The sequence below is a fragment of the Antennarius striatus genome, chromosome 12 (genome assembly GCF_040054535.1).
Source record: "Antennarius striatus isolate MH-2024 chromosome 12, ASM4005453v1, whole genome shotgun sequence".
NCBI classification, from domain to species: domain Eukaryota; kingdom Metazoa; phylum Chordata; class Actinopteri; order Lophiiformes; family Antennariidae; genus Antennarius; species Antennarius striatus.
This window is the reverse complement of record NC_090787.1, coordinates 8663035-8679878: the sequence shown is the minus strand read 5'-3', so window position 1 is coordinate 8679878 and position 16844 is coordinate 8663035. Positions and strand designations below refer to the sequence as shown.

At 37.9% G+C, this 16844-nt stretch overlaps 1 protein-coding gene across 1 annotated transcript in view; it reads left to right on the top strand.

The window, feature by feature from the left end:
• thsd7ba (thrombospondin, type I, domain containing 7Ba) overlaps positions 1-16844 on the top strand; it is a 178544-nt gene that overhangs the window by 39825 nt on the left and 121875 nt on the right. The window contains exons 2-3 of the mRNA XM_068330228.1: positions 10491-10826; positions 14340-14516. Of these exons, the coding sequence (XP_068186329.1) occupies positions 14357-14516 (160 nt within the window). The 5' untranslated portion in view covers positions 10491-10826; positions 14340-14356. The remainder of the gene's footprint in view (positions 1-10490; positions 10827-14339; positions 14517-16844) is intronic.

Genomic DNA, 16844 nt, shown 5'->3' with positions numbered 1-16844 from the left:
TGTGTGTCATATTTCTAAACTGGAAACCTGATTTTCAGTGGTGTTCTATTTTTATTGTGCATGTTCCGACTCAGTAGTGAAACACATTAACTCTGTAGGAGACGAATCCATTTGTGAATCTTTTCACTTGGCACATGTTATAAAAGTAAATACAGTGGTTCCTCTACTTACAAAATTAATTGGTTCTGGAGGAAATTTCGGAAGTAGAAAATTTCGTAAGTAGAGACGCGTTTTTCCATGCAAATGCCCTAATCCGTTCCAAGCCCCCCAAAATTCAGACATAATGTTTTAAAAGCCTGAAAATGCATCAAAACATGTAAAAAAATACATGTTACAATTAGATTATTACACAACAAGTGAGAGTTGTGCATAATGTAAAAAAGAACATTATGGTTTTGTTTCTACACCAAAACCATGGTATTTTACCGTATCTCTTTAAAGGCTGCTAATTTTATTTTCATTCATTCATTCATTTATTCATTCATCTTCCGAACTGCTTTATCTGCCGTAGCGGGTCACAAAGAGCCAGAGCCTAACCCAGCTGTCTTATGGCATGAGGTGGGGCAAACTCAGGGTGCCACGCCAGTACACCATGGGGCCACACAAAGACAAACAACCATGCACATTCACACTCACACACTACAGGCAATTTGGGCCAATTGACCTGAAGTGCGTGTTTTTGGAGGTGGGAGGAGGCCAGAGAACCTAGAGAGAACCCATGCAGACACAGGGAGAACATGCAAACTCCGCACAGAGCGGAATCGAAACCTGGAAACGCCTTGCTGTGCGGCAACAGCGTTACCCGCCGCGCCACCGTACCGTCCTAATTTTATATTGTTTCATTATTATAAAGATGTGCTTGAAACACTGTCATTCTATACTCATTTTAAAAGTGGAATTGCCCTGCTATAGATTATCCATAATTTTCTATATCTGTCTTCCTGTAGTCAAATGTTCCTAGTGCACTTTCCATCACGTAGTGAGAAAATTCACACATTGTATAATTAGCACATCATCTTGTAATAGTCCAAAAATATATACAGTGCATCTGGAAAGTATTCACAGCAGTACTTAATTGCATATTTTTTTTTGTCAAACTTCTTGTCATAATACCTTGTAATGATAAAGTAAAAAAGGTCATTTGAATTTTGTTGGTAATTTATGAAAAATTAACAATGAAAATATAACATGGACAGAAGAATTCACATCCTTTGCTCTATATTTTATTGAAGCAGACTTGGCAGCCATTATAGCCTCAAGTCTTGATTATGATACTACACATTTTCCACACCTGTTGGACCATTCCTGTTTGAAGGACCTCTCAAGTATCATCAGGTTGGATGGGGAACATCATTAGACAGTCATTTTTTAGATCTATCCAGAGATGTTAAGTTGGGCTCTGGCTGGGACATTCACCAATGTCCCAAAGCCACTCCTTTGTTTTATTTGTTTTATTAGCTGTGTGTTTGACTCATTGTCCTTTTGGAATCTTGGGCTTTGTGAGCTCTAAAGACAATTCCTTAGACTTTGAGGTTTTCTTCATGGTCTGAAAAATAAGCTGACAGCTGCCCGTCAGGCTCTTGTACTTCACTCATTGCTACTGCCACAGGATTGGACTGGTCTAGAGTACAGAGAGCTCAACCTGCTTGTGAGCTTCTTTCCAATAGGTATTTCTGTATATGTTTGTTGTGCTGTCATTCTTTCTGTATAATTGAGATATTTCCTTCTAAGCTAAATTGGTATTCACTACTTAAAAACCTCCATGCTCCACATATTAAGTCGTGTATTTTGTGATGCACTGGTTTCTGTTCCAGGCTCTTCCAACTCTATCTGCTTAAGCTTTTTACAAAACATTGAGGGTTCATCTGATTCGTACTGAGTTCCATGTAACAATTGATATTTTGTAACATGGTGTTCATCAACAATCCAACTATTGAACTGCCTTTTATATTCAGTACTGTGTTCTGGGTCTTATGAACACCGGTTTCTTCTGCTGCTATGCTTACAGAACATGCCAAGTGAGGCATAGAAGCGCACATCAGAAGTTTCTAGACACAAATGAATTTTATCAAACACAGCATTACCCATTGTGAAAAAAGTTACTGCAAAACTATTAACATTTAATACAATATCCAATATAGCATTTATTCAATCTGCCCAACAAAGAAACAAAGCAAAATGTGACCATACAATATATTTATAGCGATGAAATAGGTGGACCACAGTAGGGGAGGAGAGTGTTTTTTAGAATGCAGTACCTCTTCTAATTGAATATACCTGACATAGAGGGCATGTGTACTAATGCCACTATAGTACTGGAACACACCTCCTTAGTTAGATTGAGGAAAGGCTTGCTCCAAAATGTATTCCTTTACCAGAGGACACAGCAAAAACTGTAGTAAAACAAAGATTTAGCTTCTTAAAAACGGTTGGCTATGACACCGATCCATTTAATGTAACAATTACCCAGGGGACCATGGACACATAGTGACATGGCCCCAATTCCATGTAGCAAGGAATTGGGTTTCCTGGCATTCATTTGTAACTGATTTCAATATCAGAGAAATACACAAACCAAAACTTGAAGGTGAACAAAATCACTGCCACATGGTCAGATTTGATGATTTGCTGGTTTAACCAGCAGGACAACTTTTTGAAGACTGAGAAGGATGGTCTGAGCTACGATGACCTAATTCACAAATATGAAACACTCACAGCACCTGCTTTAAATTTAGGAAAGATTCAAGAATTTTTTTTTAATTCTTAACAGATTGTAAAAAGGGTCTGATTTCCTGTTGAATGAATTTGCAAAGATGTGCTTTTTGGAGTGTTTTCATGCCATTCAGTGCTCAATAAGAGCATTTTACCACTACAGTAGGTATAACTGTAGTGTGTCTGATAGCATATTTGCACATTAGTCAATGACTTTTTAGAAAAGTTTATTTCTAGTTTAAAGCAGTGACGTAGAAATAGTTAAACAGACTGAGCCATAATGCTATGTAATTACAGGGAAAGTAGTCAATAAAGATGATTTTTGTTACTTACCAAGCAAAATACAACCACTAGAATACAGCAGAAGACGATTTAATAGTAAAAAAAAAAAAAAAAAAGCCCTTTGAGCACTTCCTCAATGAGTTTTACACTAAAACGTTATATTTTGGCTGCAGACTCCAAATAAATCTACTAACAGAAGTGTGAAAACAGAAAGAGCAGCAAACATCATGGCCACAAAGCATAAACAAATAAAGTTTGAAGAGTTTGCATTTGTACATTGATTTTGCTCTTTCTGTGACTTTCTACACTAAAACCATTAGGAAGGAACAGCAAAGGCAGTGATCACAAAAATGATCTAAGTATTCATGTCGCCCTTTGTCATTTTGTCTCCATCATTCACCGATGAATCTTCACAAATTATTTTGTGTTCTTTTAAAGGCTGAAGGGAGTGAAGTCAATTCTAATTAAGTACTCACACTCTTTGCCAAGAGTGTAGTCGTAGCTGCCAGCACACTCTCTGTGTACTTGATACTGGAGTAGGCACTCATTTTTGTTCATGCTACATCCTTTGAGTGACTGAGCCACAATAGCGCTCTATCATCTCCATTTTCTTCTCATCAAGCTTTTGTGTCACAAACATTTGAAAGTGGCTTTAGTAATGTTACTGTAAAGCTATCATTACTGCATTGCTTGCATCCTACATGGTTACCTGTCAGACATATTTTGTGTAAAAAATACATTGCATTGCTGAACCTAACAGGAAATGATCACAGCAGTGCCACAGTTTGGTCAAAGATATTAAAACAAGATAATTTTCAGCTACTGTTAAGATTTTTTATGCAAGCCAACAGTAAATAGGCCCTTAAGCACTAACAATTAAAATTAAGAAACCAGTAAGCGGAAATGTAACAGCTGTTTTGAGACTTGGCCATTCCCCTGAATCCACACACAAAGTGATCTGAATCAATATAAATTTAAGATTTAACCCTTGAAACACCCGTGGATCAATACAGGAAGTCACTCGTTTGAGCGGCTTTCCTCCACACGGACCTGTAACTCCCATTAACAGATGCCAGGCCAGCCTCTTCTCATCTTCCCGCTCTCCTCCTTCCATCCACCACTGCACTGTGATAATCCAGACAGCTACGGGCTCAGCATCCGGTCTCTCAGGCAACCTTTCTTTATTGTCCTGAGCCCTTATCTCTCATAACAATACTGGTGCTTCCTTCAAGTACAAAGCACCAACTTGTTTTCAACCCCTCAAAATGTGAACTTTGAGCTCTTGCAGTGGAGCTTAGACTCTTCTCATTTTACGGAAAAAACTCCTTGGTAGGTTTAGCTTTCAATCTCTCTTTCTTTGTGTGTTTGTGCGTGTGTGTGTGTGTAGGTGTGTGTGTGTAGGTGTGTCTGTGTGTACGTGCGTGCGTGTATGCATGTGCTGCCTTTGCCACCTAGGATGTCTTTGTTTTTTGTTTTGATATTGAATCTGTGTTTGATGGAAGGAAGAACCTTATTTTTTTACTTGTGCCCAGGGGTGGGTGCTGTAAATGTTTACTTCGATAAACCAGAGAAATAAACAGTTGTAAACGTCTGTGCATTGCAGACCTCTGACAATCAGTCTTCTCATTAAAGTGCAAGACGACCTGGGTCATGGGCACCTTCTCACTTTTTGTCTCCCCATAGGTATACATTTATTGTGTCACACGCACTAGTCATCTTTTTAAACAGTAGTTGATTGCATAGCAATCAGCTCATTGTTTCAAACATGTAGATAGCACAGCATCAGACAGAGACATAGAAGTGCATATCTGGGTTATTAGTGCTGGCCGTGTTGATGGATTTGGAAAGGTCGGCAAACAATGTGAACGTAATATACTGACATTTAGAGCTAAGAGGCAGGAAAATTTTCACAATAATATTTTTGATGGCTGAAATACAAAACTGATGCCTCCAGCATGAACCAAGGTCTTGTCTTAAAATATTTAAAATATTTAGCCACAAGTTAAAATTCCCAAATTATTTTGTTTTGACATTCTGTGCCTCATTTTGACTTGATATTGCCTTTCTGTTTTCAAACGTTTGAACGTTTAAATTTTTCCTTGATCCAAAAATAAGCATTTCTGCTTTAAGACCAAAATCACAGAGGTTGCAAAGCTGTTTTTGTTGCGTAGAGTAATGAAGATTTACAGTAATTTTCTTAGATCTGTTATTGCCACATTGCAAGACATACTAGCTATTGCCTATGGAATCGTGCTGTAATGTAATTTGTGTGTTATTTATAGAAAATAAAATCAGTGAAGCCAATTTGTTAAATATTCCATTGACTTTTTCTTTTTTTCTACAAAATAAAAAAAAAGCTGTCACACAGTTTTGCATCAAACAACACTACATTTATCACTTCTCCTTCAAACCCCTGTCCTTTTCCAACAACTTGGAACATTTTGACACAACCCAAGATAACAACTTTTTGTAGTGAACACTTTCACATTTCTGTCACTTATCACAAGAAACAGGCTTTTAATTTCACCCATGGTTCCCCTCTCCACATTTCCCCCTCCATGTAATTGACTGCACGTTTCAGCCATCTCTGGACAGCTTCTGCAGGCTAGGCAGGTGGCAACCCATCCTAAACCCTGAAAAGATACCCACACACACACACACACACACACACACACACACACACACACACACACACACACACACACACACACACACACACACACACACACACACACACACACACACACACACACAGATAAATATACACAGCCCTCACTACATTAATGGTTATTTTCCAGAGAGACACTCGTGGCTTCAGGGTCCAGGTGTCTCTGCAACTGCTGACCCATGTTATCAGCCTGCCTCAGCAGCCAGGCCTCCTCAGAATTAATCCTGGCACAGTCACACCACCCCCCACACACAATAATGGTTCTCTCTCTATGGGTGACAATTCCCTCTGGACCCCTTGGGGCTCAGACATGGTCACCTGCATACCCCAGACCCACGAGACTGTCCTCTCAATTGAAAAGAGGAGATGAAGTGACCAGGATTATAGCCAGTGTTGCTTTAATTGCAGTGTTGCTTTTTTTTAACGAAGGGGAGGTAGAGACAGGGAGGCCAGGTGGAACGACCACACAAAACAAATCCGATTATCCAGGACTGGTTTGTGTCTCTTTCAAGCTCTCAATTGCTATCATTCTGTCTTTTGTGGAATAATTTCTCAGCTCCGCTTCAGCAAGCACAGACATTTGTTTTTTGCTGTCTGTTTCTCATCCAAATCCTTTTTCTCCTCTGTTTAACATATGCTGTAGCTGTCTTTCAAAGGTGTGTAATTACTGTATTTTCATTGATGACAACCTATTTGAAGCATAAACAAGTAAAATTGTGCCCAAAGAATATGGAGATGTTCTTTCACCTAATGTATCATTGCAAGCATGACCCCACGATAAATAGTAAAATGTTCATTGCTTTTGATTCTGCTATTTTTCTTCTGTAATGTGACATTGTCTGAATCCTGTTATGTGTCTCTGATGAAATATTTATAGTGTGATGAAAACATTCAGTAAAAATTATCTGCCTACCAAGACAATGCTTTGCGGGCACCACATCAATGAGTATCATGTTACACTAAAGGCTGATTTGCTTTGAATGGAAAATGTTTGAATATCTAACACTGCAATTGAAAACCTTTAATATTTTCGAGCACTGTCAATGTATGAAGGAGTTATCTGTTAATCAGGGTCTGCAAACAGCTTGAACATCGGCCTATCTTTTTAAACGCATGTCTGCATGTCTCTGACTGACAGATTGTTTTTTTTTTGATAAGCATATGAGAATCACACTGTCCGCTGATTCATATTCTGCAGTTAAAATTTGATTTTGAGAAAAATACTCGGATTATGTTAGCCCAGCTGTGGACTACATCTTTGCCTTGTTTCGTTTCCCTCTCATTGGATGATAATCACTCACAGACAAATGGTATAATTGAGATCATTAAGGAATTTTCTGATTGTGGTTTAAATTAAATAATATACTGAAATTAAGATTCCTGTTCTCTAGTAATATTTGATATAATTTAATTAAGACCTTCAGTGCAGCTCTTCCATATTAAAAAATTCTGGTCCTTTCAAATTTGCTGTCTGATCACATTTACTTTATAATTAATCAATATAATCCAGCAATCTTCTTTAAACTCACGCACTTTCAAGGTAGCAAAATCAGTGATTGAATTCAGAAACTAACCAAAAGCCATTCATTTAGCATTTAGAAATGACAAAAAGGGAATGCAAGATAGCAGCCTGAATAAACCCACAGTGTCAGAATTACATAAAGTATAATATATAATTTAAAAATCTTATCCTTCCTTTTTTTGTTGTGTTATGTAATACCATTGAAATTACATTTCTAGTGTACCATTTTCAGTTTGAATGTCATAGAGCAATGAATGTCAAATGCAAAAGGATTGAGAAATTCTGCATGGAACAGTTCAATGTTGGATAGGTCTAACAAACACAACAGTCCCACTTATACAAGAAATCTAGTCCTATATGTGGGAAAAACTCATCCCTGACCCAACTTACATCTGTAAATAAAGAAAAGTAAAATGGAGCAATTACAAAAGGTATTTCAGGAATACTGCTCCATTGTGTATGTGGGTTACAGCTTATCCTCATCCCCAGAACACAGTTTCCCAGATTCACTAATTTTATCATTTCATCTGCCTCTTCAGGGTCAGTCTCAGCAGAGTCAACGGCCACAACCACCACCTCCACCCATGGTGGCCTCCTAAATGACTTGATTTGTGTCTCTGCTCCTCCACTTGGGTTACAATCTCCTTAGAGTCTTTCTGACAGGCTAATTATGACATTCAATTATCACATTATCATTAACTGCATTTAACATGTCTTTATTTCGTTCACTTGTTTCTCCTGAATTAAGTCATATTAATCCAACTCATGATCATTTCCTGAACATAGCCCGGATATTGATTAAAAATATTGAGGACATTAAATGACATGCAAGATGTTTAAAATGCATGATATAGCAATAAAATTTTAAAAGCTGCATGCACATCCTAGAAGTCACATTGCAACAGAGATGCCAAAGATTCTTACCAAACTATATCCAGCTAAATAACTGCATCAAACTAAATCCAAAACCCCATTAGGTAAAAAAAAAGAAAATAAAAAAAACTTTGAAGGAGATAGTATCATTTAACAAATCTCTGTGTGAAGGGGCTGGGTGACCAAAGTTGACTTATCAGTACTGTGACCCTGTCAGCTTGCTTAACCAGCCACCACCACACCTATAGTACTTGGAGGCAGGCAGACAGAGGCATAGTTTGTTTGGTGCCACAGCAATAAACATGCAGCTGATTGAGTTCACAACCCTGGCTTCAGAAGCAGCAGCCTGGGCTGCTTGTGGTAGAAGTAGGCAGACTACAGATACCCTTCTCTTTCAGGTACAGCCACATACAACATTTCAGCTGTTAAGATTCTAATTGGATAGCTGGGGAATTTCAAAAACTAGGTGTGTGGTTAAGAATTACTGATGTGGCTGTTGGCAAATCTCCACATTTAAGTTTGATGTGGGGATATTAAGGAATATAAGCAAAGAGTTTCAATTTAAAGACACTTTTTAAAAAATTTTCATTAATAATGGTTTAGAATTCATAATCAAGGTCTTAACTCCAAAATATTTTTAGGTGAACAATGATGTCTCAGAAAGACAAGTAGAAATTTGACAGATGATAATACTCCGTAAATGGTCAAGTTCAACAACCACCTACATGACAGAATGCTTCCACAATTTGATTTGACAACATATAACTATCCTACACTGATATCAGGAAAATATCTAGGTCTTGATCTGCATAAATTATTCAGGTAAAACACTGCAAGAAACTCATTTTTAAGTAATCATACAGATTACCAATCGTTAATCCACAAACTGGGAGGGTTTTGCACTGTGTATATCCCAAGTTGAACTATCTTGCAGTCTTTGCTGCTTATGGCATAGATGAGTTAACACAGCATAATTTAGCATATTAATGGATTTATTTTAAAATATAGTCAGATGCCAGATTATCATGTAAACCTCTGTAGTCAAAAACAGAAACCCTATGAATAATTCCTACCACCAAGGTTATGATGTTTTGTGCCTGTCAAAAGGCCTTTAGAGAGGAGTTGATTCAAATTCACAATCGGATATACAACCGTACATTTTTTTAATGACAACAATATTAATTTTGAATGGTGAATCCTATTTGTCAACAGTGATGTGAGACTGTGTCAACCTCCATCTAACCTTTATTTTGAGTGTCTATTGTAAGAATAGTGGTAAAAAGTATTTTCTCTGATACATTTTCTCTCTCATCTTTGCGTATGTATCACTTCCTCTGCTGTTGTATACAGTCTGCTTAGTAATTTAACATTTATTTGTGGTTATTTATTGTTGAAATCACCAATCCCACACAAATTTAACACCAGACATTCTTAGATTCCCAACAATACATTCACTAAAGTGGAAAGTAGAGCAGTGGTTCTCAAAATATTCAGAGGGTATACACACAAATGAAAGAGACATGAGTGTTTATAGTTTGGTATGCTTAGATAAGTAATTATCTTCTCTACATTGATAACCTGTATTCAGACAATTAATTTTGTTTTCTCAGACATTGTTTATGTAATTACTTTCATTCAAAAATTCCAGAGGTGTGAGAAAACAGTAGGGTTTTCTACTATTTTCTACTGTTCTACACAAACACTTCTCAAAACCAGTCCTAATTTCTGAGTAAATAAAATTTACATTTTTTTCCCCATATTGAAACTCCTTTCATTCATTCTAGTTGTTGGTTATCATTTAGTTAGTCATCTTCTACCAGAGAAGGAGATGTGCAGCTACCTACACAAAGCTCATTTTAAAGATGGTGGAATGGCAAGGCAAAGTCCTTCAAAGCCTTAGGAAATAAGCTCTGGGTTACTGGATTGTGGGGTTTTCCGGAGCTTGGCCAAGAAGGTCAATAAGGAAGCTGAGATAAGAGTTAGGAAAGCATTGGGGCCAGATGGGTGACAAGTACAGGAAGTCTTGTTAGAATTAGTTTTCTCTAGATTAGATCTCAGAGCACAGTCGACCGAAGGGTTGACATGTAATCACTGAATGACATAGGAGAGCAAAAACCCAAGCTCTTTGTCTGAACTTTTGTCTTTGATACACTATCACAATATGACAACGGAAATGACAAATTACCACTGCCACCCTTACGATTTGTTGTGAAATTCTCCAAAAAACCAACTCTAACTCTATTGACTCTACCTGTTATGTTAAAATGTGATGTTGCCCATCCACTCTATGAATTTTCACTTGGAATAAGGCTCTAAATTGCAGGTGACGCTTGCTGCCCAGTGCACGACTGTAATGACTGTAATGAAAGATAGCTTTTGATACATGATGTGAAAAAAAAAAAAAAGTAATCTTGTTTCTTGTATCTCCCTCAGACACTCAACCAGAGAGACTGTCGTGCCAATCCCAGTAGGAACATCCATTGGTGGGAGTTGACAGCGCCAGCACCAGGGAGCTAAAACCACTCTGTTGCCAGAGGTGTGACACAGTCCTAGCCTCTACACATTGATTCACACAGGATTAAGCCACTGCACGATGCTTCAGGCAGGAGAGCGGGTGCAGCTGATTTACCTTCCTTGTCAGACTTAACATCTTTCGAGGCCTCCTCTGACCCTGCTACTTTCCTCTGTGGGGAAAAAAACTATTAAAAAGCATCTGCCGCTGAACCAACCAGATCACCAAAAGAGATGTCTCAAAGCCATCTTGCTCAGGTACGAATCTTGTAATCACGCTTTCCCAGATACAGAGTATTTGTAGTGATGTGAAAAAGTTGGACCTGCTGATGATATCCTTTATTTTTGTATTTCTGAAACTTAACAATTTCAGATTGCCAAACAATATTCAGTAAAAAAAAAAGACAAAACAAATATACACAAAATCAAATCTTTCTATATGAGGCAAAAAAGGTTATACAGTACTTGAATCAAACTATGAAAAGTTATTGCTACCTTTACCAAAAACAACTGCAATCAAATAACGGAGATATGGAGATCAGACACTGCTGTGGTGGAACCAACATGAGTTTTAAGGTTGGTTTACCACAGCCAAGTCATGTTTTGTATTGTTAGACACCTTGTTGTTATTTGTCATTGCAGTCAATAATCAGGCAAATGCTTTAAGTGGATGATGGGATGACAGTTCAGTCTTCTGCATGAAAGACAAACTTGCTAGACCCCCAAACACCACAACAACCAGAAATAAGCAAAAACAACTCACACTACTCTTTTTGAGAAATAATTATTGGTGTTTTATGTCAGACTTGCACTGATAATTTGTCCAATATTAATATAATGTCTAGTGTGCAAAGTCTTTGATGGTGACAAGTCAGAGAATGTTCACAGATGTAACGTGTTCCTCATGTCCACAACAGAACTGATTGTCTGACAAAATGTGTCAAAGGAAATTAGGAATAACATGGGATGGACAGGAATGTTCTCAAATATCTGTCCATATGGAGACGGATAAATGAAGCTGCTGTATATGTGTGATCTAAGGAAAACAAAGAAATGTGATGTGCGGAGCATTTGTGATTCTAAGCAGTCATTTCTGACATAGACATTATTTCCAAAAATTGGCTTTTTTGGATGAGGCTAGATTTCTGTTTTTGCATTGCCAAGCCCAATTAAAAACAATAACAAACACCACAGCCTGGTCAAAATACTTGCAGCTGTGTTAACCTGAATACACTGGATGTAGAACACAAGGATGAGCTAAGGATAATGACAGGAATTTAAGCTGAGAATATGAGGGAAGAATGAGCTGGCTGGTAACACGATTGTGAGGAAATCTAAGTAGGAGGGTGGCATATCTAGTTAACATAGTACGATGCCTTTGTTTCTGCTCCAGACAAAACTGACTGTTTGGCTTGATTAAAGAGATGTTGGCAATCACATGGTGACTGTTCAGAACCTGGGCATATCAAATTAGCCTTTGCCATTCATTTGAAAAGACCAAATCAAACATTAATTATTGTGACCACCTGTGAAGAGAAAGCTGTGGAGTGTTGCTGGTCTGTTCCCTTATGATGGCTGCAGGGTATTTATTGTCTGAATCCAGTAAGTGAGTCCTGATCAAAGACTATAGGTAAAAGAAGCACATTGCATTCCTTCAGATTGTGGGGTATCTAATAGGATGCACAAGAGCATCTGAGTCACACTGCAGTTTGTCAGGTTTTCAGAGACCACTGAGAGTCTGGCGTGATTTCTTTGACCCAGATATTTAGCAGCTTCAGGGCTTTTCCTTTAAAAAGATTTTCAGGATAGCAAGTATTCCTTCTGTACTGGCAGACACAGGCTGGATGAGCGCAAGATGTCTCTCTAACATTGTGGTAAATTAAAATGGCTTCAAAATACAAACATATTCAACTCTATTTCTTTTCATTTTGTCGCTGTAGTTTTTTTTTTTTTCTTCAAGACTAAGTTTTGCAATTGGTTGTGACATATTCTGTCAGCCTATAGAGAGTTCCATTTTTCCCATGAATAGTCAAATTAAACTGGCTGGAGGGAGGATGTAATCTGAGTGCAGTCAGGTATGGATTCCAGACCAGTGCAGCAGGAGAAGTTGGCTAGTAATCAGGAAGCAGAGGTTTCTAATTGGCACATGGTTGTGCAAGTGTCAGACCAGCGCTCATTCATCCAAATAGAATAAATCCCCTTGGCACAAAAATGTGAAACAAAGACAGCTTTGATAGATAAGAATTGTACACATTCCATATAAGGTAGATCTTCAAATAACAGAACAATTAACTCTGTCTTGAAATTATGTCTGAGAGATTATCACCGTTCAGAGCTGTTGAACTGCTACACCCTGGATTTGTATTTGAGTTTAAGACCTTCTGACATAAAAAGACCAAAACATTTTAGATGATTATGAAATAATCAAACTCAGAGGAAAAGTGGACAGTCCATTTAAAGCTGGGCATCTGACAGCTTACTTCTGGGCATCGAGCCATCTCTCCCCTGTGAGTCTTTCTTATTTTAAAAATTCTGCTACCACACAGCTGAAACAAAGTACAAAACCAATCTAATTTCCCTGAATTAATTCAAGCACAAATAATCTAGCACCTACTGTTTTATGAGGCAAACCATGCTGAAATAATCCTAAATCTCCATGCCTGCTGGTTTGTTAATCTACCATCAGATACTCTTTATGATACTTAGCTTAGTTAAATGCAAACCCACTGTGTTGCAGTGTTCTGCAAACATGAATTAGATTAAAAATTAATCTTTCATATCATCATGATACACTTCTTAACTTTGTTTCTACTGTGTACTTCAGGTTTTTTGGTTTATTCCAAATTGCCAAGTACAACAATTACAAGTTTTGTTGTGAAGCAAATAGTTCTTTAAATTTCAGTAAAAAACAAACAAAACTAAAACAAATAAAAAAAACCTTGCATTTAGTGTACTATGGGATGATAGCAAAAAATATGAAAATACTCAAGATATGTTTTTGGAATGTCAATCACCATAGACATCTATTAATCCCTTCATCTTCTTGAGGACAAGATGACCATAATCCTAGCCGGTTTCCTGCCTTGTGAGTTGTGAGTGACATTGGAGATTATTCCAGCCGGCCATGGGTGAAAGGCGAGGTACACCCCTGGTGCATCGCCAGCAAAGCACCATAGTCACGAAAACCATAATGTCATTTTCTCAGAGCACCAGGTGTTACAGAATCAGTCCCTTATTCATTAAATCTGTTGTTGGAACAACACAATTAGTGAATCCAGGACTAATCCCTAACACTCCCAGGACATGAATCACAGCAGCAAGAGATGAGCATAAATGAGCCGTAATAAAAAGGTACTAATACCATGTACTATTCCAGGCTTAAAATCCCTTTCATTCAATATACATTTTCCACTTCCTACTACCATGGGAGGCTGCAATGCTCAAGCCTCTTCGATTGATTATATTTGGTCCATGTAGGAGGAGAAGCGAGTGTGTTCTCACCCTCATATGCAGAATTTAAAATAATGAACCTATATGATTCACATGTGAGAGAGTGTCATGAACTTCAGAAGGTGACACAGAATGTCGTATTTCTGAGCTGGAGGTTTCACTGGAGTATTTTTCAGTGCAGCTGCCTCAGAGTGTCTGAGACTTGCTGCACTTCCCCCATTTAAAAAGACCTATTGCAATCTCTTCCTCTGTTTCTTCCAGCCCACTTTTCTTCTGAGGTCTGTGAGTGAGATACTGATGAATTTCATGTTCTTCCCACAGGAGTAAGAGAGGAAGCAATGGGCTGGACTATGACTCTAAAAGATGACTTTAGGGTCATTGCATGGACATGGCGAGTGGGGAACTACCTCAGCCTCTTCTTCCTCTTGTCTCTCTGTTCTTTTTCAGTCCAGTCAGACATTGTGTCTGCTCAGGACCATCATTTCTCATGGAAAACAGGTAGCATGTCTAATTCTTCTTCTGTGCTACACATATTATAAACATTGACCTTTTATTTCACTATTCAGATTAAGTCATAGAGTTCAAATGTTTTTTTTCCTGTCTGGACCGTAACCGTCAGATGCCACTCATACACAACTACACTTATTTGCTCTTCAATGACTTCTATACTCTATCAAATATATTTATTTTTCTTTTCATTCAAGTGAATAAATCTGACCATTCTCCAAAACTCTGTTGCCTGCAAAACGCAACGTAGCTTAGACACTTTTGAATCAAAAGCTATGGCTTTCCTCAACAAAGAACAATTTCAATGCAGCCCATTTTATGGTCATGGAAATATAGTGTTTTGGCTGTATAAACCCCACACCCCCCGGCTTGACTTGGCCAATGTGAAGCTGTTGGACCCCTGCCCTTGGGATTTCAGTATAATAATACCTTCTTTCTGACAGGCTTTTCTTCCAACCCCTTGGTGACAAGTTCCAAAATGATGTGTATGCTGTTGTAATATAACAGAGATAATGAGACACTGGTGCACACAAAATAATCATGCCTTGGTGTGAGGACTTGTGGCCTCAGTCAGTGAACAGTATGCTGCATGCATTACATTAAGCAGTATTGAGTCTGAATGTATTGACTTAATAATTTCTTACAACTGAAATACCATTTGTAAGATACTGTACATGCAATAATATTTTTACACATTTCTCAGATGTGCGATTAAATCAGTTTAAAGCTGCATCAAAGGTTCATGTCTACTCTGCGATTCTAGAAAAGGGAATCGGCAGCAAGCTCCAGATTCATTTTTCACTCATTTTACAAATTCAATTGAAACTGCATTTCCAAAGCAGCTTGAGGAGGAAAACTTGGCCTTCCCACACAAAAGCCCCACTTGCTGTGTGATTAGCACTTTCATTTCTCACTCTGTGGTTGGGTAATGACACAGCCAAAGTGATAAAGAGATTGATTAATTTCACTTGAAAGGACATTCGTTCAAAGGGGATGTAACCAGAACACCAAGTGTGAGGATTTGACATCCTTGCATAGCTAAGATGGCTTATGAGTTGTTGCTTAACTGGAAATGGAAATGACTTTTGAAACAAGAATGGAAATCTCAAACATAATACGTTTCACCTCGGAATACGTTTGGTATTTGGCTTCTGGGAAAGCTTGGGCACTGTAACAATCAATAGCACAATGCTTTGAAGTGAAATCGCACAAGGGAGTTAAAGCTGAAGATTAGTTTTCAATAAAACATGTTGAGTTCGTATAAGGATGTTTTAGGTGTAGTTTGGCTTAGAATAAGCAAATACTCCTAAGGGTCTGTCTCTCACTGCAGCAGTTTCAGGATGTGTATAACAACAGCTATAATGTTCATTTAGTTAAATATTGATTTGACTTCCCCATGTCCACCACAGACATAACAGTAATCTGAAAAGAGGCTGATAAGCTCTCCTTTAATTTTGGACAATGCATAAATATGCTTTAAATTATGCAGAGCCACCCTATTGTATTTTTGGTGAGTCTATCTAGGCCAGCAGCAGCATTGTGGGCTAAGTCTTTTGTTTAAGCCAGTTCCCAACGTTGTGGCTAAGCTTGGACTCTGTGACTCAAACGGAGAATTGGACCTACAGTATTTATATTTGACCTTCATCTGTGTGTTCTAGAGTGGAGCAGCAAAACTTAGCAGATAATCGGACAATTATTAAATTTTCTAAAGTGAATTAAGACACAATTTTTGTTAACAGAGAGGTACAGACTGACTACCAGCTCAGAGCACACTTAAAATCCATTAGCTCATCGCAACTGATAAAACTTGTAAGGTTTTATGATCAATCAGTTATCTCTGTTTGCACTAATCAAATACTCTATGAGGAAAAGAAAGATAACAGGAAATACCAGGAGGATTGAAAAACCTCAAAATACAATGAGTGCCACAGAGTGTTTGTTTAACTTCAGTACATTAGGTTTGTTGTGCCCCAGATTGCATATAATTAGTTTTTGTGGAGGAAATAGATTTTATTTTATAATGACAGAAGATTGATATTGTCTGCAAATTTTTGCAGCTCTTAAATGTTGATTTTGAATTTCCATCAATCATATATAGCCCTGTCAGCTTCAAGTTACTTAAATCCTCCACCACATAGTGTTTAAATTGGATTTACTTTGAGTTCAATAACGGTTTGAATTTAAACATGACAGCAAGACACCATGCTCATCCTGCGCCTGCTTTAGTTTACTGAAGCAGTCAGATCTTCTCACGTTAGTTGTCTTTGACGTGTGTCTTAAATTTTCCCTGTAGTGTCTCACTGATCAGACGTTATTTAT